The sequence below is a fragment of the Halichoerus grypus genome, chromosome 7 (genome assembly GCF_964656455.1).
Source record: "Halichoerus grypus chromosome 7, mHalGry1.hap1.1, whole genome shotgun sequence".
Classification (NCBI taxonomy): domain Eukaryota; kingdom Metazoa; phylum Chordata; class Mammalia; order Carnivora; family Phocidae; genus Halichoerus; species Halichoerus grypus.
The window spans coordinates 123,829,515-123,854,723 of NC_135718.1; the positions used below are offsets into that span (position 1 = coordinate 123,829,515).

At 36.3% G+C, this 25,209-nt stretch overlaps 1 protein-coding gene across 1 annotated transcript in view; it reads left to right on the forward strand.

Moving 5' to 3' along the window:
* The window catches only part of CRB1 (crumbs cell polarity complex component 1), a 214,447-nt gene that overhangs the window by 39,137 nt on the left and 150,101 nt on the right, over nt 1–25,209 (forward strand). Inside the window, exon 2 of the mRNA XM_036109066.2 lies at nt 18,648–19,229. Within this exon, the coding sequence (XP_035964959.1) occupies nt 18,648–19,229 (582 nt within the window). The remainder of the gene's footprint in view (nt 1–18,647; nt 19,230–25,209) is intronic.

Consider the following 25,209-nt stretch of genomic DNA (forward strand, 5'->3'; position numbering starts at 1 on the left):
TCTGTCTTCGGCTCAGGTCATGATCTCAGGGGCCTGGGATTGAGCACTCCATTGGGCTCCCCACTCACTGGGGACTCTGCTTTTCCTTCCGCCTCTGTCCCTTACCCCTACTTATGCTCTCTCTCTAATAAATAAATAAAATCTTTTAAAAAGAAAGATATATGCACTATGATCACAGTGAGTATGATCTCTTAAGTCAGTTTGAATAATCACAGAAAAGCATTTGGTACCTGACTCTATTGAAATGGCCAAAGTGGCCTTTGATCACACACAAAGTTGTATTAAATATTTCCTGTGTGTCTGTGTGTTACCTACTTTTCGACACCTACACACTGTTGATTATCGTATTGTAACTACTTTGGAAAAAGCCTGGAGTTGACTATAAATACCATTTCAACACAATTCAGCCAGACACAGTTTTAGAGAATTCCCTTCTTTCAGCTCCAAAGCTATGCCTGAACAAAGTTAAAATAAACAGAATGGAAGCAAAAAGTGCCGAGGGTTACAAAAATTCACAAGTGTGAAGAAAAGTATCATAAACAACATTTATTTTTCCATTCGTATAGACTGAGTTGAATTATACTTCATGAATATAAATACCCAAAGACAACCAGATGAATCAGTAACATATTTGAATCAACGCCCATATATTTGCTTAGACTTTTCTAAAGAATGTATTTAATTAAAAATCACCTTCAAGTGCAATGAGTTAGGTTGGTTGGTTTGTACAAAGTATCTTGCTCTTATCCGAGAAATAATTAGATGCATTTTTGTGTTTGTTTTGGGTATACTCTGATATACTGAAAATGGCCAACACTCCTTTGAATGCTTGAAATTATTCCTTTTCAAATAACATGTTTAGAAAATGATAGCAATTGTTCCTTGTACTAGACATTCTAAAAGGATAATCTTAGAGGTGAACTGAGGTTCATAGCAGTACACTGAGTTGAATAGTGTACAATATTTATCTTGACTTCATGTACTTGAATATTAGCCTTTGATTTGGCAACAATCTTTTCCTACTGAATACATCATTGCTTCAGGTCTTGATCTAAGATGGAATCCTAATTTCTAAGACATTAACTGGGGTGACAGGTTTTAAACATTATCGCCATCATCAATTTGTCACTTTCTCAGCACAGGAGTTTTGTTCCAAAAAACTCTGACTGCAAACTATTTCAAAGTCAGTTTTATGTATGTGTCTGCTAGAATTTTAAAACTTAAAACCCATAAAATCCAACTAAGATTTCATACTTATTAACAGACAGGGCAATTCAATATGGTAAGATGAAGTCTGAGGCAAGAAGGTAAAGAAATCTTTCAGTTGGTTTTATTTATTTAGAGCAGTTTTTCACAAAACACTGCCAACATTTAGTATCACATTGGAATTTTAAAATTCATTTCATGCTTATGGAGAAAGAAGCAAATTAAATTATGGTTATCAAAATATGACTTTTTAAATATTATATACCGTATTAGAACCTAATAATATAAGAAACTTAAAATAAATTTATATTATGTATTTAATTTGATTTAAACTAGGACAAAAAACACTAGGCAAAGGCATATATTCAATTGGGAAATTCTCTGAAATGTTCAATGATGGCTTTAAAATATGAGAACAGCAATATTTTACATCTAATTTTCATTACTTTGAGTCTGAAAAGATGGAAATAAAGAAATTTGATTTCCAATTTAAAATCTGATTTGGGGGCACCTAGGTGGCTCAGTCGGTTAAGCATCCGACTGTTGATTTTGGATCAAGTCATGATCTCATGGGTCATGGGATTGAGCCCTGTGTCAGGCTCTGTGCTCAGCGCAGAGGCTGCTTGGGATTCTCTGCCTCTCCCTCTCCCTCTGCCCCTCCCCCAGCTTGTGTTCTCTCTCTCTCTCAAATAAATAAATGATCTTTAAAAGCTGATTTGGTTGTCTAATTAATAATTTCTTTTCTCTATAAAGTATAAATGAAATAAACTGAATCTCTATTGCTTGTAGTGTTGCCCTCATTTCTCTCTCCCTCCCTCCCTCTCTCTTTCCCTTCCTCCCTCTTTCTCTCTCTCTCCCTCCCTCATTCCCTCCCTCTCTTTCCCTCCCTCATTCCCTCCCTCTCTCTCTCTCTTCCCCACTAAATTTATTTACTCTTTTTTTCTGTTTCATTTCCAGCAACAGAGGAACATCTAAAAGCAAAACTATTTGGGGAGGGGAGATGATAGCAAATGAATGAAAAACTAGCTTCTTGTCTTCTGGTGGTTACTATAGCAATAATCATGATGGGAGATTTTCAGCCTCAAGTGGTTTCTATAACAACATGATAGGGTGCTTTAGAAATAGTCCTGAGGTAAATAGATTCTTTAAGGGTCTCTTAATCCTTTTTATTCCATAGATTAGCATCCTCTTGAAGGATAAATATTAGTTGGCTTATATGATGGAAGCCTTAAAAATATTGTTTTTATTTTGTAAAGATTAAACATTTAATATTATTTATTTTTTAAGATTTTATTTATTTATTTGACAGAGAGAGACACAGCGAGAGAGGGAACACAAGCAGGGGGAGTGGGAGAGGGAGAAGCAGGCTTCCCGCTGAGTAGGGAGCCCGATGCGGGGCTCGATCCCAGGACCCTAGGATCATGACCTGAGCCGATGGCAGACACCTAATGACTGGGGAGCCACCCAGGCACCCCAATATTTAATTTTTTTTAAAGTTCTGGCTTTAGCTGATAGGATCTTAGGCTCCTTCATTTCAGAAAATAACTGATAGCACCCTTATTCTATGTCTACATGATGACATCTAGTCTTAAAGCTATTCCTTTCATTGTATTACCCTAAAATGTGGAAAGCAGTAAACATTCCTCATTATAACATATATTAATTCTCTCATGGATTACCTGAAGGCTCTTGTTTAGTGAAACCTTGTCCACACTATTACTACACCTGTTAGGTTCCCTGACAGGTGGTGATCTTTCTGCTCTAACAAATGGAGCCTGCTTACTCATCCAAAGTAAAGACACTTTGTGTTAGTAAACAAAACATTAATTGACTTTTAAAATTCACCAGTTTGAAATTAATGAATTATTTGCTTGTATTCATCTTCCCTTTTTCGCCACTTAACCCCCAAATATTTTAAATGTAAAGGCATATCCATACCTTCCTAAAAGAAATGATTATTGGCATATTTGAGCAAGGGTGATTTCATCTAAGGGACAATACTTTATGTCTTCACATCAAGTTTCACTTCCATGCATTTTCGCAACAGAGCTATATCCTTATACTTATATTTACTATTTTCTGTTTAGTGAAGCTGCCAGTTCCAAATATGACATATTCTACTTCAACTCTCAGAAAGATGTCAGCAACCATGCAACTCCCTCTGAGTTTTCAAACAATGCTGCGGTATTCTCATTTCCCTGGTGTTCTGTGCTCAGTAACGAAGCCTCAGAATTCGTTACGTATGTACTTGCCATAGCCTTCTGGGATAGAGTTTGCCAAATAGGTCCCTGGGAGATCAAGACCCATTCTCCATGTGTGTCATGGGGCTGTGCAGATGAGCTGAGGCATATCTGTATACATCAAGGCCCTGCTCAGAACAGCATGTTCCAGAACACACCGGGCAGGGAGCCATTCATAAACTCTTCAAATCCAGACCAAAGGCACAATAGCATTGTACTTGCAGCGCTCAGGACCATGGAGCTTTTAGCTGAATAAAAAGCGAATGAAATATATTCACAATGTCTTCCAAGTTATCCAGTAACCACAGTAACCTGGGTTTTCCCCAAATAGAGTCCACAACGTAGAGTGACCTGGCAGAAACAAATCATTCTCTCCCTGTTCAAGTGTAGTGAGCCATAAACTGAGCAGAATAAATTTCCTTGGGGTAAAACCAATTAATCAGCAAACAATCAGTATGTATTTATTGCACCACTCAGGAGCTGGTATTCAGACCCAGTACACAAAGCGTATATGCAGACATACTAAAGAAGCATGTATTGTAGTTCCTGAACTTAAAGAGTTCATTTGCTAATTGTAAAGACAAGTGTCCATACATGAAATGGAGAACAATTAAGGAAATACATAGATAAGTGTAAAGTTGTGTCTTAACAATGATAAGCTGCTCAGGCTAAGAGATCAACAAGAAGGCAAAGATCTGGAAAAAATTCATGAAAAAATTACTTCTAAGGATATGCACAATTTGGATATACATCATAATTAATAAACCCCTAAAAAGTACTTTGAAATGTCTTTATTTGTGGTTATTACTATAATCATGTCATAAAAGAAGATAATTTAAATTCTCAAGGACTAATGTCTTACTCATAGTTGTACCACACATTATTTTTGTACAGGGAAATATGTGCAAAATATGTACAAAAATATGAAAAAACTGTTCAGATCTACATTGTCCAATATAGTAGCCATTAGTTGTGTGTGGCTCTGAGCACTTAAAATGTGAATAGTTGGAACTGCGATATGCTGTAAGTGTAAAAGACACACAGGATTTCAAAGACTTGTATGAAAAAAGTAACTGTCTCATTAATTTTTTTTTAAAGATTTTATTTATTTATTTGACAGAGACAGACACAGCGAGAGAGGGAACACAAGCAGAGGGAGTGGGAGAGGGAGAAGCAGGTTCCCCGTGGAGCAGGAGCCCGATGTGGCACTCGATCCCGGGACCCTGGGATCATGACCTGAGCCGAAGGCAGATGCTTAATGACTGAGCCACCCAGGCGCCCCTGTCTCATTAATTTTTAACACTGATTACATAATGAAATGATACTGTTTTAGTTATATTTGGTTAAAAATGTATTATTTGAGTTAATTTTACCTGTTTATCTTTGCTTTTTAATTTAATTTTTAATTACACATTTTACTAGAAGACTTAACATTGTGTGTGTTAATACATAACATTACATACACATTACATTTCTGTTAAACACTTGCTATTCAAAATGTAGTCTATGAACCAGCAGCATCAGCATCAGCATCCTCTGGGAGCTTATTGGAAATACCTAATCCCAGGCCCACCACAGACCTGCTGAATCAGAATTGGCAATTTCATGAGATCCTCAGTGGTTCATATGAATGATAAAGTTGGGAAGTGCTGATCTAGATACTTGCAAGGTGTTTCTTTTTCATGATTCTATTGTCTTCCTTTTTGTTTTGATTTTTTTTCAAATAGATGTTTTGAGGTCTTCTTGGCCCCCTAATCTACCACATATTAACTGCATAACCCAGGGGAAGTTATTTAACAGTCCTGAACCTCAGTTCTTATAAAATGGATATAATACCTCCAACCCTGTAAGTTTTCTATAGGCATTAAATGAGACACTAAGGGTTATGCACTTATCCCCAGGAACCAGTAGATTGGAGACATTTGTATAATATCAATAATAAAATTGAAAAATTATTCAATTTTGTTTCATTCTCTTATTGTCTATACTATTTTGGTACACAGTGCAATGGGCTAAAGTTTGAAGGGCAGTTTTCAGTTATTTTACCAATTTTGTGTATTTTTTTTCTTTAACCTTAATTGTCTATAATATACTTACTTAACATTCTGGTACAAATCTAATGGAAAATATTGGAACTTTCAGGCCCCTTTTTAGAATTAAAATGCCATGTGGCTAAATTATTCTGCACAATGGGGGCACCTGGGTGGCTCAGTCGGTTAAGCATCTGCCTTCGGCTCAGGTCATGATCCCAGGGTCCTGGGATGAGTCCGGCATCGGGCTCCTTGTTCAGCAGGGAGTCTGCTTCTCCCTCTGCCTGCCCCTCCCCCTGCTTGTTTGTGCTCTCTCTCATTCTCTCTCTGACAAATAAATAAATAAAATCTTTCTAAAAAATTATTCTACAAAATGGTTTTAGAGTTAATGTTGAAATTATATTTGTTAATCATTGATCACTTAAAAAAGTGATGGCTTCATAGAGTGGGAAAAAACTTTTTTCTTTTTATTTAGAACATTTTTAGCTCTGCAGTGAGATCTTCAATTTGCTAGAGGCAAAGGAGCTAGTAAAATGTAAGTCTATTCCATAAGTAAAATAGGTCACTGAAAAGTCTGTCATTATTAAGGTATACATGGGTTATAATAAGGTCAGAGAGTCTAGGCCTGATTAGCTTTAAATGAATTTAATGTCAAAGGAACAAAATTAGACCCTTATTAACATTTTCAATGATTGACATTTAGTAAAAATGACCTTCACAATTTGCATTATTTAGTTATGTTGTAAGGATGACAAAGGGCAGGGCATCTTCTCTAAGTGTGTGTGGTTGCAGTGTGCATTTGGTTCATCGCTCTAGCCCTGAGGACAGACACCAAATCCAATCTTGACCCTGTGCTTAGGTGTGTGGGCTATGTAGATGAGGACCCAGAAGGTTTGATTCTCATGAAAAAGCTTTGAAGGCAAAAGAAATCTTTAGAGAAGCAGGCCCCTGATTTCATCAGTGATAATGCTGATGATCAAAAGTTTTGTGTAAAAGCACCTAGCAAAATGGTGGTCTTGTACAGCAGATTTAAAATATCTTCATGGAAAAGTTTCTCAGTGAGTCCATGGACTCTATAGAGGAGATAATAGAAGAAGGATGTTGAAATACAGGTGACACCAATGAAATCTGGCCACAGTCTTCTCAACTGGAGCAGGAAGTTTCAGAGTTTGCATGTGAGTTAACTGTTGGCAATATTGGGCTCCTGCCTAGATTAGGAGACAAGATTATCAGAGAATGTGTGCTGACAATAGTATTGTACATCCTGGAACTACAAAACTAAACACTCTCTTTACAATATTGTATAGTCTCACTTTCCTTGGATTTATTCCTTTATTAAACATGCATTTACAAAGCATCAAGTGTGTGCATGGTACTTTGCTAGACAATAGAAGGGTCCCAAGCTTTGGATCCTGCATTGAAAGGAAATAATACTGATTAAATAATTATTTTATTCCATACTTTTACAGGGAACTTTATGTATGGTATTTTTTCACCCCTCATGATAATAATAATAATAATAATAATAATAATAATAATAATAATAGCTCCTAATATTCACTCTGTGCCAAGCATTATTAGGCATTTTATGTACATTAACTCATTTAATCTCCACAATAAACCTATGGGGTATCATTTTTACAGAAATGGAAACTGAGGCACAGAAATGTTAAGTATTTTAATAAAACCCATACAGTTAGAAAGTGGCAGAGCCAAGATTTAAACCCCAGCTCCAAAGTCCATGCTCTTAAGCACTATGCATCTCCTTCCCAAATGAGGAAACTGAGGCTCAGTGACAGTGGTTTGGCAAGGAGCAGAACTAAAATTTAAACCTCTGTCTGTGTGACCATAAAATTATACTCTTGACATTACATGAAATTGGCCTCAGGTTAGTAATTAGACCACTATATGATAATGATTGCCTCATTTTCCAGAGGCCATAGGAAAGCAAAAGAAAGGAATGGTCTTATAGAGCTCATCTACTTATTTTAACTGTTTCATGTGGATCCTATCACACCATACATCAAAGTCAGTGATTTACCCGATGATTTCCTTGATTTTATCAAAAGAGGTGAAAGTAAGAACTTTACAGCAAGGCTTAAATGAGAATTCAGGTTTTTTTGCTCACTCATTCATTATTCAACAAATTTCTATTGACTACATACCACACGTAAGCCATTTTGGCTACGTCCTGAATAAAGATGTGTGTCTCCTGCACTCACTTCTTCTGCTACCTGGCCCCAACCCTGGGATGAAATTTTGTTCTCTGCAGAATGTCTGGCTAAGGAAAATTCAACAAGCTACTTTCCCCTTATAAATTGAAATTCTTAGATCTGGAAATTTCTATTCTATCTCCAATAGTATTATTTATCCCTTCTATTTTAGCAACTCATTATGGATGTGATTTAAAACCTGACACACACCAAATATTTGCTGTTTCAAGTCCAAACTATGATTGAAAGTGTTCGGTGGTTCACCAAAATGTCAAGGGCCATCCAATCTGTCAAATTTCTGAATGTAATTGAGGAGACAGTAAATCTTGAATAAAGAATAATTTTTTCTTTGACAGCTCAGTTAAGTCCTTTCTATTAAGTCGATGGTGTGTCAGTGTATAGAAATCAATTTTGGCTTTCGAAAGGTAGTTTAATAAAATATAGAGAAGTGCATTCTAAAAATATCAAGGATATAAACAAGAACCTATGTAAAGACATGAGTTTGTTGTTTTAATAAAAGCAAATCAAAAGTGAAAATAAAATAAAATAAAAGCAACTCATTAGCAAATGTTTACTTATTAATTCATCTATAGGAGAAAATCTTTTATACGGAAGAACATCAGAAACCATTCAATAGATGCTGCTGGAAATATCAGATTTTATGTTCACAATTCCTCTCTTCCCTTTCCCATTTTTATTTAAATGAAATTAGATTAAATGTATATTAAAAATAGAATTAAAATAGAAAAAAACCTGTGCCTTTGCATGTTTAAAACATCACTCCATACCACAGCTAACATATCCTTTTCCCATCCCAGTCACCTGCTTCCCCAAGTCCCTACCCATCTCTCAATAGTTTAAGGGAAAAACACAGTAAAATACGTGCCCAGAGCAGTGAGAGCAAACAGCTTTATTTGTACTGTTGGGAGTACATTGGCGAGTGTTTACTCTAACTCATATGAGGCATATTAAAAATTGCCATTTTAATTTGGTATGAGCATTAACAACTGTTCCTTCCAACACTTCTGCTGATGGAGGATAGATCTGACTTTTAAGCTTAGTATCAATAAAAATGAGAACTAGAGACAGAGGTGGTTAGAGAGTCATATGGGGATAATTATGTTAGTAAATCCTAAGAAAACACTAAGGATAGTTGTGATAAGAAGGTATTTAAATGAAAAAAAATAAAAAAATAAAAACAACCCAACGGTCAATAGTTACTCGTGTGCGTGTGTGTGTGTGTGTACATATGCATATGCAAAGTTTATACAGAAGGGGAAATCTTTAAGGTAAGGATTGTGGCTTTGACAATTAATACCCCAAAAATACTCATTGAGCATTTGTTGCAGATAAACAGGCACTGAGGAGGGCACAAATATAGAGCAGATCTTCTGACAGTGAAAGCCTTTCACAATTTTCACTTTGTGCAATATTTCTTTTAGCCAAAATTTTACGTGGTACTCAAAATACAGAGTCAGATGTTAAATATTTTCTTGTGAAAACCAAACCCTGGAGAACAGATCTTTTCTATGATGTTTATCTTCATTTGATCCTAAGCAAGTCTGGATACTTTATGGGAAAAATGTCTGGCATGTTGAATTAGCTCATCAACAGGTTCCCTACGTAAGGATATACTTGGGCTTGTTTGTTTTCCATAATAAATTTCCTGCAGTGAAAATGGGGGGGTTATTATTGTTATTGCTATATTTTGTACTAATCTAGTAAATTTTCTATTAAGAAAGCAGAACTATCTCTAAACATCTTAAAACAATAAGAACTAACATTTATCGAGCACTTACGATATGTCCACCAACCATTTAAATCTAGTGACATCATCCTCACAAAAACCCTAAGGAGTAGGTTTTACTATCCTTTCCCTTTTTTTGCAGCTGAGGAAACTGGGTGTGAGTGGCAGAGCTAGACCGGTTACTGCAGGGACTTTGCTCCTCACCACTACACTGTCCTTTTTCCCACTGGGGCAAATCTCCCATGGTCGGCAAATACAAAAGTTACCAAAAATAGTGATAACAACAACAACAAAACACTTGACAAAAATTTCAGATTCTTGACTGATGATTTTTAAATCAGAGAATTACGCACTTGTTTCATAGGTAAGTGCATGAAAACCATCAAGGACAAAGGAACAAATATTATTTATAATAATCTCTGGGAAACTAAAATGCTCTTCCCTGAGATCACCTTGTAGTGTTTCTTTGCTCTGAATAAATATATTCCACCCTATAACTGAGCTAGATTACCAATATGGCTGTTTTCCAAGTACATTGAATTATTAGAAAATACACACACACACACACACACACACACACACACAATAAATACGTTTAATGCTTGGGCATTTATCTTCTTTGAAACTGGTCAAGTTAGTTTTTTACTTCTCTGAAAAATATTTATATGTATATATAAATATATACATATAAATAATTACATAGTGCATATATACATGTATGTGCATATATACACGTATGTACATATATATGCCCAAACAATACCAAAAGAGCAAATACAATAAGCATTATAAAAACCATAGAAAATATTGTGTTTTCTCCTGAACAGAGATTTTTAAATTGCTATTCTCAGCCCCTGGGCTCCTTGGAGGTATCTCCTTAAAGAGCAGGAGGCCACGTGACTGGGCTGCAGGGTCTCCTTCCCTTCTTCAACCTGAGTTGGTTCACATTCTGATTTTGTATACTGGGATTATTCATGATATTTTCCTTGAAGGAGAACTGCTGTACTTACAGAAAGAAAAGAAAAAGTCTGAAACCCACAATTCTAGAACTTCTTATAATATCCAGTAGGTGGCAAACTTTACTGCAAGGAAACAGTTTGGCAGACTATAAATTGGTCTGAAAATATCAATTACACTTCACATCCAGGAAAGTTTCTTGCTCTGGATCTAAGTCTCAAATGCAAGCTGGGAACAAAATTCTCAATGGTCATTTCCCTTGGAATTAAATTCCTCCAATTATAGTTTTAATTAGTCCTATAAGGTTTTGTGTGTGTGTTCATGTAAGTTTTGTTCTCAAGGTACTATTACTATGAAAATTATTTTACTGTTGACGGTTTGCCCAATATACTAGGTACAATATAATAGCATAGATGACAGATTTTTTCAATTAGGTGCACAAAACTGGAATAATTACAATCCTTACTTCAAGACATCATTGGTCTGTGCGTAGTTTGCTTTTATTTCCTTAGTGGCTGTTTAGTTATTTTTTATTAAAGATTTATTTATTTATTTGAGAGAGCTAGCGAACAAGCACAAGCCAGGGGAGGGGCAGAGGAAGAGGGAGAGAGAGAATCTCAAGCAGACTCTGGCCTAGCGGGGAGCCCCGTGAGGCCAATCCCAGGTCCCCAAGATCATGACCTAAGCCTAAATCAAGAGTCCGACACCTAACCAACTGAGCCACTCAAGTGCCCCTGGTTGTTTTTAATACAGCGATAAATTGCAATTCATTTATATGTTTGAAAAATATAATTTTCTTTTTGAGAGGCAGTTGTCTTTGCTCATTTACTACAGTCAGCTGAAGTGTCAGTTAATAATGCCTAGGTCCATGGGCTGCATTTCTAAGATGGCCAGTTAGCATCTTGCCCATGGACACACCATAAACCCAGGAAGTAAACGTGCAAATGGTGCAAATGTCACCATTCACCCCGGAGGAGATCCAGTAAAAGAATGTGCTTCATAGATGGTTTTGTCCAGAACCAGTACTGAAAACATAATTCAAAGTGTATGTGTAAACAAAGTGAAGGGGGGCAGTGTGTGTGACCAGATTATAAATTTACCTGTTTTGTTTTAAAAATATTTTTATCAAATGTGTTCAGTAATACTTTAAAAGTCTCTAAGGGTTATAAAGGAAACAATAGTCCACTTTTTACCATCCCCATTCCTCCTTCTTACTCCTACTGTGCACTCCCCAGAAGCAACTATTTAAAACTCTCAGTCATTTCTTACAGTTTTTATTTGTAAACTTGTAAATAATAAGCTGAGTTTTTCCCTCGTTTTATTTCATTGATTTATCTATCTATTTATTTATTTAGAGCATGGGTGGGGGTGGGCAGAGGGAAAGGGAGAGACTCTTAAGCAGGCTCCATACCCAGGGTACAGCGGGAGGCAGGGCTCGATTTCACAACCCTGAGTTCATAACCTGAACCCAGATCAAGAGTCAGAAGCTTAACCGACTGAGCCACCCAGGCTCCCCTCCCTTGTTTTAGATACTAGCATAATCTATTGGAATCCTGCTACAGTAAAAGTAGATTTAATTTTCCTGTAGTTCTCAACCACACACACCCACGGCCCCCAGCACACATGCAACTCCACTGCTTTAGTTAAATCATAATTATCATTATTGTTATTTATAAAGAACAATGCAACCACATAGTATATTATGATTCGTTTCCCTTTTTGCACAGGCTTTTCCCTAGAATTAATACTAGTAAGAGTTTAAAAACCTTGTTCTATTTCATTTTCCTTTACCTCTCTATATGGTACTCTGCATTTTTCTTCTCTGAGCTCCACCTTCTTTTTTTGCCTTCAGCACTAGTGAATCTCTATGCTGACAGCATATCTGTAGTCCAGCGAGTGATTTTTGGTAAAATGTTTCTCTTCTTTCCTTTATTAGATCCCTTGTATGCTAGATTCCATGTCTCTCATTTTCTTGGTTATACTCTCACTTTCATAGAGCTTATCTTTTAGAATCTTCCTGAAAAGTGAGCATGAAAGCTGAAAATTTAAATTTCTGAATTTCTGCAAATATTTGTCTTCCCCTGCCAACGTTTGATTGATAGTTTAGCTGGGCATAGAATTCTAATTTAGGAATTATTTTCTTTCAGGATTTTTAAGGCATTTTTCTAATATCCCCTAGCTTTCAATATTTCTGTGGAGAAATCAAATGTTACTCTGATTTCTGATGCTTTGTAAATGAGTGGTTCCCTGTCCTGCTTCAGGGAAATGATGTGCTTTGCTGTGGATCTATTTTTTAATTCTTTGTGTAGGGCACTTAGTAGAAGCTTTAAATCTATAAACTTGTTTGTTTTGGGGGGCGCCTGGGTGGTTCAGCCGGTTAAGTGGCTGCCTTCGGCTCAGGTCATGATCCCAGGGTCCTGGGATCGAGCCCCGCATCGGGCTCCCTGCTCAGCGGGGAGCCTGCTTCTCCCTCTGCCTGTCTCTCTGCCTACTTGTTCTCTCTCTCTCTGTCAGATAAATAAATAAAATCTTTAAAAAAAAAACTTGTTTGTTTTTAATTATAGGAACAATTTTTATATTTTTGTCATAATTTTAAGTTCCTTCTCCCTCCTCTCCTTGCCTACTTCACCCCCACCCCATTTCCTTTCTTCTCTTACTTTGAAACGCCTCCTTGACTGATCCTCTAGTCCCCTATTGTTTCTACCTCTCATTTCCAATCTCTTAGTATTTTTTTCTAGTGTCTGGTCGATTTTCCTTAACATTATCTTTCAATCACTTAACTGGATTTTTTATTTCTACCACTGTATTTTTCATTTTCTTTGTGTGTGTGTGTGTGTAGTTTTTTTTTATTATGTTCAATTAGCCAGCATATAGTACATCATTAGTTTTTGTTGTAGTGTTCAACGATTCATTAGTTGCATATAACATCCAGTGCTCATCACCACACGTGCCCTCCTTAATACCCACCACCTGGTTACCCCATCCCCCCACCCCCCTCCCTTCTGTAACCCTTGGTTTGTTTCCCAGAGTCCATAGTCTCTCATGGTTTGTCTCCCTCTCTGATTTCTTCCTATTCAGTTTTCCCTCACTTCCGCTATGATCCTCTGTGCTATTCCTTATGTTCCACATATGAGTGAAACCATATAATTGTCTTTCTCTGCTTGACAAATAAGTCAAGCAGAGAAAGACGATTATTGTTAAGCAGAGAAAGACATCTACCACTGTATTTTTAATTTTAAAGCCTCTTTTGTTCTCTAGAAGTTTATTTTAATAAACACCTATACTTACTTCATTGCTGCACTATCCTTTCTTAACTCTGAATCTATTAATGCTCAAATTTTCATAAATTGTTGTCCACTCCTTAAATTGTCTTTGTCTCTTCCAAGTTACTTAAAAAAATTTTTTTTGTGCATTTGGTGTTAGTGTTTTATCTTAGAGGTTTTCCTCCATGTGGTAATCTGATACAATCTGTTCATATTTAATAAAGAGGTACTATTGTTTCTTAAGCTTATTAATGGGTACAAGGATGTTTATTTATCATTATTCTTTAGAGTATAATTGTAATATAATTCAAAGTATAATTAAAGGACAGTAATGCCATATATATATATATATATATATATATATATATATATATGCCTGTGTTTGTTTAAAAGAGCTATTTGAAAGCACTTTTATTTCATGTTACAGAGCTTTCTAGCTTATTAAGATTTATTCTGCAGTGATTGGGCTGGCTCATTTCAATGGGTGACACCCAATATCAGCATCTGTAAATATTTTCTCTCGGGCTGGTTAAGAGAAGTAATTGTTTCCTGCTTGGGGAGTAAATCTGGCTGCTGGCATTTTTAGAACTGAATTGAAAATGAGGTTGGGGAGTGTCTCACAATTCTTTATGTAGACATTCACTTCATCCCCCTGTTATCAAATCAGACCCGGTCACTCCCACTAGTTGTGCTTGTGCCTTTGAATCCCCTTCATGCGAGAAGGGCCATCACATAGTTTCCTGGGGTAAAAATGGGATATGAGAATCTAACTGTGCTTTTGGTAAGTTTTCCAAACAACCTCTCCATTTTCAGCACCACTTGAGTACATGGAGCCTCTAATTCCTGAAATTTTGAGGGTTCTACTGCTTCAACTGTCTTGCTTTTAGGTTTCTCTCAGCTGGGGTTTTGCTTATTCTGGTAAGTTAAGTCTATTACAACTCACCCATCTGCAGCCTAGCTTCCCTCTATGTATGAGTGTATGTATATGGGTATTTATTGCTGTCCCCTCAACCTCTCTTCTGGCTCTTGTGAATATGATAATTTCATCCCTTTTTGTCCTTTTTTTCTAGGGCTTTTTTTTTTTTTTGTCTGATTTATTGAGGTATAATTTACATACAATAACATTAACCCAATTTCATTGGCAAACGCTTATGGTCAGTAACTATTACCACAATCATGACACAGAATATTTCCATAAAAACTTCTTCATCCCCTTTACAGTTAATTCCCTTCACCCACCTCCATTTCCTGGTGACAACTGAGCTGCTTTCCATCATTATAACTTTGCCTTCTCTAGAATGTCATAAAATTGAATCATACAGCCAACAGTCTTTGTGTCTGGTTTCTCTTACTTAACATAATACTTTAAAGATTCCTCCATGTTGTTCACTGGGTCAGTAATTTGCCCATTTTATTCCTGAGTAGTAGCCCAGTGTGTGATATATTAAAATTTATTTCCCAGCTGATGAATATTTGGATTTTTTTCCAGTGTTGGGCATTATGAATAAAGCCACTATGAATTTTGAAAGCAAGTTTTTGTGTGGACATTATGTTTTCATTTTCTTGGGGGAAATATCTAGGTGTGGAGTTGCTGAATAAGTGTATGTTTAAATTAATAAGACACTTGGAAACTGTTTTCCAAGGTGGGTGTGCCATTTTGCATTCCCACCAGCCATGTATGAGATATATGACTGATACATGACTGATATAGCAGTACAACAACAGGAAAAGTAGTCTTTTAAGGTATGAGGCATTACTAAAGATAAAAAGGATATTGTATGAATATATGAGGGTCAAACCAGCAGGACAATATAACCATTTTAAATTTCTATGAACATAAGAACACAGCTTCAGAATATAGAAGTGAAAATTGTCAGAACTAAAAGAAGAAATAGGAAATTCATATTCACTATAGGAGATTTCAGTGCATCAATCTCAATGAAGAGAAATAGTAGGAAAAAACCCCAATGCTATAGAAGTTCTGAATAACACAGTTAACAATAATGTAATTGATTTTTATAGATTTTTTCCATAGGTCAAAGAAGAAATCACCATGAAAATTAGAAAATATTTTTATTTGAATGATACCGAAAATAAATTTATAAGAAATGCAATAAAGCTGTGCTTACACAGAAATTTTTAGTCCTAAATTAATAAATTAGGAATACCTGAAAGAATAAATAACAATTAAACCCAAAGCAAGTAGAATTAAGAAAATAAAAAGGCAAAACCAGAAATCTAGGATAGAAAACAAAGGTATTATAGGTAAACTATATAAAGTCAAAGGCCAATATTTGAAAACACTAATACAACTGGTAGCGTATAGGCAAGAATGATTAGTTAGAGAGAGAGAGAGAGAGGGCACGAAGGAGACTTCCATTTCTCCACTTCCTGTCAAACCCGGTATTGCCAATTTTGTCATTTGGCCATTCTAGTGGCCATTCTAGATATTGTTTCTAATTTCTGTTTCCCTAATAGTAAATGATGTTGAGCATTTTTCAATATGCTTACTTGCTATCCTTTATGTCTTTCACAGAATTTTGGAAAGGAAGAGAATTAAACATTTAATGTGAATATCATCAGGTTTACATAAGAAACTACCCAATAAGTACCCTAACTTCTAAAAGAATGCAGTAAAAAGAAATGGACAAACCAGAGGTTCAAATCCTACCTCTCTTTGACACTATGCAAATGACTTAGTCCTTATAAAACTTAGCTTTCTATCTGGTAAAATGCTTTACACAAATATTATAAGAAATCCATTTTAAAAGTTGCATTGGAGGGGCCTTGGGTATAAATGCTAATTTCCTTTGCTGTCTGTCTTTCCACACAAATGCTTCATTTCATAGCTTAAATGATAATGCTTGATTATTAAAGGAAGGAAAAAACCATCACCATCATCACTAACAAAACAAAAATAAATGGAAAGCCTAAATTCATAAATACCCTTACTGGTGAAGAGGGCAACTATAGTATTTAATTGAATTTTCTCAGTTTGGACACGAACTTTAAACGCTGAAAAGTTTGAACTTATTAAATATTTCTTCCTATTCCTCCCCATTTGCTGCCCCACACCCTCTCATGCTTTTCTTATTTTTGACAGAGAATGCCAAAACTCTCATGCTTTAGTTCTTTCTTTTGCAAATACTATCCTTCCTTCACTTGCATTCACTGAAAAACACATCTCAAGGCCTTTTCTTCATTGAGACTCTTCCTGGTAACACTTTTCCTGGCCCCCGTGATTGCACAGCACCCTTCCATGTTTCTGTTGTGACATTTCCCCTCTTCCTTCCGATGATAAGTATGTATTGAGCACCTGCAATGGGACAGGTGATGTTGTAGACCCAGGACATATGGAGACACAGGTCTCTTTTCCTCCATGATAACATTCTAATGAAGAAAACAGAAAACAAACAAACATATACACAAAGAAATAACAGCATATATAAGATAGCAAATAAAACTTAGAAAAGGAGTTCAGAGAAAGCTCTCAGGAAGTGACACGAAGACATCACATCTGAAGATGTGATAGGAAAGCCAGCATCTGAGAAAAAAAAAAAAAAGCTAAAGTATAAGGATGATTAGTTGAATTTTCTCATAGGGAGAAGAAAATGTTTGGTCTCTGATCAACCCTCCTGATAATATAGAAGCATATGTTAACTTTCTATGCGTAGGCACTAGAGGAAAATTGTTGGCTGCCAGGAAGACTCCACAGAAGATAATTATGAAAATCTTCTCACTCTTGTATGATGCACCAATTAGTCATTTATTTTCAGTATCTTCCCATTACCCTGTTGGTGGCCACACCGAGTTATGAGAACCACCTCTTTTTTTTACAGGAAGAGGGAAAGATTTACCGTTACATATTTCTCAAAGTTTATACACTGTTTTCTTCTGACAATAGTTGATTTATGTCTCATGTCCTAAGAGCAAACTCTCCATTTTGTACCTTTTTTTTTTATTACAAGCCTGTACTGTTGCCCGCTACTATGTTTGTGAGCAATATTGTGAGAAAGGAAATAAAAATAAGAGAATGATACAGTAGATGAATCCACACGCAAGACAGTGTTTTGTGGGATAATACAATTGAGCTGACAAATCATAAAGCTTCTCCGTATACATGACTAAGAAAATAACAATGCTGCGATCATAATGTATATATATTTGGGGAAAACTTCCATACATACAAATATCCAAAGAGTTTGGCAAAAAATTAAAGAATTATTGTTTTTCTGTTGGTTATTATTCCAATTAGAATTTCAAAAATGTATCCGCTAGAACAGAGATGCTTTTAGAAAAACAAATTCCATAAACTTTACTACATCTATTTCCTTGCAGAGGGATTTAATTTGTCATCTGTAAGATGTACATAATAACACTGTGTTGCTGTGAGGATTAGAAATAATATATGTGCAATACCTGGCAAGCTTGGTACAAAGAGTAGAGCTTCAACAAATAGTTGGTATTTTATTTTGTTTTAATATTTTCATTTTTCTATGCTTTTTTTTAAAGAACATAAATGGTAATTGTGATAAAGCAGTTATAAACCAAGTTATAACATTCACTTAAATATTAGTTTCAGTTAGACTATATTCAGAGACAATTTTGTTATCTCATTTCCCAGTATACTCCAAAATCCTCCACGAGAGAATGTGAATTTCAAAAATGTATGTGTACAGGACAATTTAACAGTTGCTTCAATTCACCCCATTGCTCAGTGGCACTTGGCCCTGAGAAAGGGAAGTGGAGAAGCAAAGAATCTCAAATCAGCTATTTTTGTTTCTTATTAGCAACTACATGAAAAGATTTGACAAATCATCATTAATGAAAAACCTCATCATTAGACATCATTTGATAAAGCTCATCAAAAGAATGCAGCCAACTGTATTTCATTAATGAGTTTGAGATGGCATAGGAGCAGAAGGATCTTTAATTTTATCCTTAGCCATTTATTTGTAAACTTCATCTTGATATTTTTTATTTCCTTGTAGGTTCCTTTTGCAATAAAAATGACACCACGTGCCTCTCAAATTCTTGCCAAAACAATTCTACATGCAATGATTATTCAAAAGACAACAACTGCCATTGTTCAGACGTGGCCATTAATTTGGACAAAGACTGTGACAACATGAGAGATCCATGCTTCTCCAATCCCTGTCAAAGAAATGCCACTTGCGTGAACACCCCTGGAGGAAGGAGCTTTCTCTGCAAATGTCCTCCTGGTTTTAGTGGGACAACCTGTGAAACCGCTATTGTTTTCTGCGGCACAAACGCCTGCCAACACGGAGGTATCTGCCATCAGGACCCTGTTCACCCTGTCTGCATCTGCCCTGATGGATATGCTGGAAGGTTCTGTGAAAAGGATCTTGATGAGTGTGCTTCGAGCCCTTGCCACAATGGGGCCATGTGCCAGGATGGAATCAATGGCTATTTCTGCTTCTGTGTCCCAGGATATCAAGGCAGGCACTGTGACCTGGAAGTGGATGAGTGTGTCTCAGATCCCTGTAAGAATGAAGCTACATGCCTCAATGAGATAGGAAGATACACTTGTATTTGTCCCCACGATTATTCTGGTAAGTGTTATCACATATGAAGACCAGAGGATGTATTTAGCTTTCCCTTTTTTTAATAGGACAGAAGCAGAGGTGACTCTTTAGGTCTCATCCAATTGCTTATGAAAATGGTCTTGGCAGGAATTAATCACTAGATAGAAAGCTTCCTAAACCACTAAATCCACAGAGCCTAAATGTTTGCCAACTGTCACTGTTGTTGTTTTAAATGGAGCCCTTATATTATTTAAATCTTAGATTCCGTCTAGAATTAGTGGGCTCTATGGGGCCTCATTTTCCAGGTCAGGGCCCTTCAAGTTTCCTCATGAGAAGACGCCTTTTGTCTTAGCTAAAGTGTACCTGCGAACACCCAATGCCTGCCACTGCAGCCTCCTGGGAAGGACAGACATGGAATGGACAGACCTTAGTGGGTTCCAAAGTGCAAGCAACAGACTAATGATAGCAAGGCTGATGGAGCATGGTAAATAAGATAAACCACAATTTTATTAATAAAGAAGTCACTTTTTAAAATAAAGAAGTCACTTTAATTTCTTGGAAATAGCAAATAGTAGTACCTCCTATCTATTCACCAAGTTTCTATTGACATGGTATTTTAGTACAGAGTAACAAGTTGACCATTCATTCACTAAAAGGGTACATGCTATTTATTATCCTCGTGCTCAGTGTCTATGCTCCCTATCCTCCTGAACCGGTTCCCCAGTTAGATCATTTCTTCATGGGGCCCACCTTTCTTGCACTGTTTTACTCTTCGGATTCTCTACGATGAGGGGGCAACTCATGTATTCTATGCTTCCTCACATTCATTCATTCATTCTAACCTGCTCACCACTTTCCTGTGCTTCCTGACTCACATCTGTGACATTATTCACATTTTAATGCCACTTTTCCCTGATCTCTTGCCACTTTTATAACCTCTTGTGGTATCTGGCTTTCAACTTACCTTCTGCTCTCAACCCTTTCACACTTACTTCTTTGTCTTGTCATTCTTTTCCCGAGTATGTTAAGCAACATAATTATTTGGAAAGTACCTCTCTTCAAAATTTATACCAGAACCCTCCAATATCATCTTGCTAATATTACACATTCTGGAAATACCTCTTTTATAAAATAGCTATATCCCTAGTTGTTCTGACATGAAATTTGCTCCCTTTCCCTCAATCCTCACCAACAACCAATCACCAACAACCAATCTTCAAAATCTATTTGGACAAGCAAGATGTCTTCCAAATTCAGCTCCTCCACTCTCTTACCAGTGCCTTGGCTCATGTCCTCATCATCTTGTGCATACTTACGATACAACCTCCTAAACCTCCAGCCTCTACCTTCTTCAAGTTGTTCTGAACAGTGCCTCTGAAATAATCCCTCTAAAATAGATCTGACTGTGCCATTCCTTCTGAAGAATCTTGAGAGCTTCCTACCACACAGAAAAATTTTAACTTCTCATTGAAAACCCCCTTACATATTAGTCGTATCTCCACAACCCCTTCCACCAAAGTATTTCCTTTCCCTGAACTGTCTTCATTTTTTATTCAAGTGATTTGCCTCCCTCTGGGATGTCCTTCCTCAATTCAATTCTACTCTGTGAAGTTCTGTACTTTCAGTACTTTGTTCACCTCTCGCCTAACTCAAGAAGCATTTCGGATTTACTATCTGCTGAAATAATACTTCTAAGCTGCTATAGTAATTATTTATTACTTCCCTAGTGGTTTGCCCCTCCATTAAAGAACTCTGTCCTATTCTTCAGATATCTGTGTTTTTGTCTCCTCCCACTGAAGTATTAGTTCCTAAAGGACAGAAGTCATGTCTTATATTTATTCTTTAATTCATCAATATTTTGGGGGTATTTATTATATGTCATTCATTGTATTATGAGGAGGCACTATTCCCAAGGTGCCCAGCATAGTGAATAATGGGTGCTTAATAAACTGTTTCTGAATTGTTCTAATTGCCTAAATTCTTCCATATATTTCTGGGCACCCTTTGTGGTAATGAACCTGAGGTAAACAGATATTAGAGTTTACCTTCTCTATGTATACATTATGATGGTAGAATGATGTGTTAGGATGAAAATTATTTTATTGGTTGCCTTTAATTACCAATACTAAGCTAAAAGTTATAAGGAACAGTGAAGGGGTTTATGAAAGAGTACTTATACATGAAAATCTCCTTATTTATATGCCAAATCATCATGTCCATTGTTTAAAATCATCATGTCCATTGCTCTCAACAGCAATTCAATTTCAGTTTTTAAAATTTTTGAGTAAAAATAAGAAATAAATTTTTGTGGGGCTGGTGTGGGATTGCTTTTGTTTATAATGGACACATTATTTATTTATTTATTTATTTATTTATTTATTTATTTATTTATATTTTATTTTATTTTTTTGTTTTTTTATTATGTTAATCACCATACATTACATCATTAGTTTTTGATGTAGTGTTCCATGATTCATTGTTTGCGTATAACACCGGGTGCTCCATTCAATACGTGCCCTCTTTAATACCCATCACCAGGCTAACCCATCCTCCTACCCCCCTCCCCTCTAGAACCCTCAGTTTGTTTTTCAGAGTCCATAGTCTCTCATGGTTCGTCTCCCCCTCTGATTTCCCCCCCTTCATTTCTCCCTTCCTACTATCTTTTTTTTTTTAACATATAATGTATTATTTGTTTCAGAGGTACAGGTCTTTGATTCATCAGTCTTACACAATTCACAGCGCTCACCATAGCACATACCCTCCCCCATGTCTATCACCCAGCCACCCCATCCCTCCAACCCCCCACCATAATGGACACATTTAACAACCACTATGGTTTATTAAGATAGTATCTTCTATTTCCTGCTGCTAGTACAATATTGTGAATGGTGACTAAAAGAAACAGACATGACATCAGAGAAATGTTTCAGCCATTTTTGCTAGTGTTCTGAAATAGTCTTCTAATTGCAAAACACAGCTTGAAAAATGATGTTTTACAATGCATGTGTTTTTATTTTTTTACATTTCAATGAACTGGATTATAATGAATCCTTTCAGTGGTATAAATTTAGGCAAAAAAGATGTCAAGGGTATATTCCAAATGTAGTAAAGTACCTCCATAATAAGGTACTTTACTCTACAATGAATTAATTGATACTGTGGATATATCGTATCCCTGCTGGGCCCAATGAAAATCAATGTCTTTTTCTCACTATAACGTTAGCTCAAAGCCCACAGTGAGGACACTTCCCTTGCTCAAACCCTGGTATAATAGAGTTGTTCCCTATTTGACTATGTTCTTCTCTTGTTTTCTAAGAAATCAGCTAAATTTTATTTTTTAGCTCTGCTGACATAAATATAACTTGTTTACAGAAAGAGTTTAAATGACACTCATCAGGCGGTAAGAATCATGTCTGTTATTAGCTAGTTAGGCTTATTTGGACACAAAGGTGCAATTTTAGGCTTGATCACCAATCTCCACAAGTAAAATAGCCCACATTCTGGGAGCTCATCCGTGGTTCCCAGCCCTGACTAGACATTAGTCATTACCCAGAGAGATCTGAAACAGAGATGCTCAAACTCCACCTTCAGAGAGTCAAATTTAATTGACGATTCTAATGTGTAGCTAGGGCTGGGAGGCAGAAATTGGGTTTATGTGAACTTAATTTAGAAACTTTTCTTGCAATATCCCATCATCTGGACCCACAAGGAGGCTTGCTTACCTCGGTGCCATCCCCTGGCTACCGTATTTGTGGCAATTAAAGAGAAACCCAAAGAAAGTCTATAGGACCAAGGCCAATTAATGAGAAATCCAAAGAAGGTCTATAGGACCAAGGGAAAAGCCGGAGCTGGGAAGGGAAGAAAAAGACTATTAGTAATCAGCATGGATGCTTAGATACTCTGGCTCAACCTAGACCTCCCAATGAATCCTGGAAGCTATTACAATAACCTAGCTGCTGTGTGCTACATCCAAATTTAGAGGCTCATAAAGAACCTAGCTTACAGGAAAAAGCCTGTGCTCCTCAGAGCAGCAAAGTAAGAAAATGTAATAAATTTTAAAAGACAGAGAGGTAGGAGAGGAAAAAGAGTGGTAGCACATGGAGAGAGGGTTCACACTGCGGGAATCCTGCTCTGTGCACTCCGCTGGGCTTCCTAAGTGGTGATTCATGAACTACAGAAATAGGCTCAGAGAGAGCCACTGAAGATGCTGGTGAGAATATGCCAGGCATAAGCAAAAACTCCAATTTAAGCTGAAAATAAACAGCTGCAAACTTTTTTAATGAAAAGAATATTAGCCTTGAGCATGTGACTGCTTTGAGTTCAAGTTTATGCAATGCATCATTCTTTCACTGAGGTCTTTCTTAAAATTAGCAGATTGATGAATGAACGTTTTTCACATTAAGATGCCTGAAGTATGAGAAAAATGGGCCACAAGAGGGCAGGAAAAGGGCAATCAGATGCATGATGAAGCAAAACACTATTGGAAAAGATCTTATTTCCGCCATTATAAAATAGGTCTTTGGTATAAAAACAATCTTGTGGAAAATAAGAAAAAAAACCCATTTCATCAAATTTACTTATTGACTGTAAGATGCATCTTCATTTCAGAAATTAAAACATATGAAAAAAATTCATTTTATAGTCAAGAAAATGTGTTAGCGTATGGATACTAGTTAGACTAGTTAGTGACTAGTTAGTTAGAAAGCCACTACAATACCAGGGGTAAGACATTAGGACCTGGCCTGGAAGACTGATTGTAGGGATGAAGGGGAAGGTAGGTGTAGGGCTCACTAAGAAGAAGACTCACTTGTCATTTATTAAAGCCAGAATATTCCCAAACTTAACTGTACCCAAGAAAAACTTGCAATCTCTAATATGCAAAATAAGAATGCATTAAAAGTTCAATTTCCATTTCCAACTTAATAAACTTATCTCTATCAGTGGTTCTCAAAGTTTAGCATGCATCAGACTCACCCAGAGAGCTTATTAAAATACAATTTCTGATTTAGTAGATTTCTGGTGGGGTCTGTGCATTGATAACAAGTTCCCATATGATACTGATGCTGATGCTGCTAGTGTGGGGACCACACTTCGAGAAACCACTGCTGTAGACAATTATGTGGATTTTCATGTGACAACACAAAGTAGTGTGTGTGTGTATGTGTGTGTGTGTGTAGTATTTATTGATAGTAACAGTTCTGGATAAATGATATGAATAAAAATAAGTATCTGTTGAATTCATTCAGTTGTTACTTTTGTCAAAACACAAACACACTCATGTATGCATATATACTGAGCTAGGCATTATTATAGGTTTTGTAACTATAAGAATAAAGAAAAGTGATGAAAAAGTCCTCTTACAATCTAGTGGGAAGAGACAGACATTATAAAATAAGTAATAAATAAAATATATAGTAGCTTAAATGGTGATAAATACAGTGGAGAAAAGCAAAAGCAAAACAAAAAGGGGGAATTAGGAATTTAAGTTGAATGAACAGGGAAGGGCGTACTTAGAAGGTGACACATGAATAAAATTCTACAGAGGTAAGGAAGGGAATGAGGCAAATGTCTTGAGGAAAGCATTCTAGGCAGAGGAACAGCAGATGCAAAGGCCCTGAGGTCAACGGTACTAGAATGTTTGAGAAGCAGCAATGAAGATGATGTGACTGGAGTGGAGTGAACAAGGAGAAAGAGACATAATAGGACTATTGGGACTTGTGCACCATTAAGGACTTTGCCTTTTGCTCTTAATAAGATGGGAAGTTGTTGGATAGTTTTGAGCAGAGGACTGAAATGATTTGACTTACATTTTAAGAAAATCACTCTCCTTGTTACGTTGACGATATACTGAAGTGGGTGGTTAAGGTAGAACTAGGTGCCCAGTAATACAATAATCCAAGTCAATGGACTATTATTAAATGGAAAAAAGCAAAAGAAAAGTACCAAGTTTTAACAACAACATCTTTTTTCCTCCTTTAAAATTTAAGGTAAGAATTAACACAGAAGG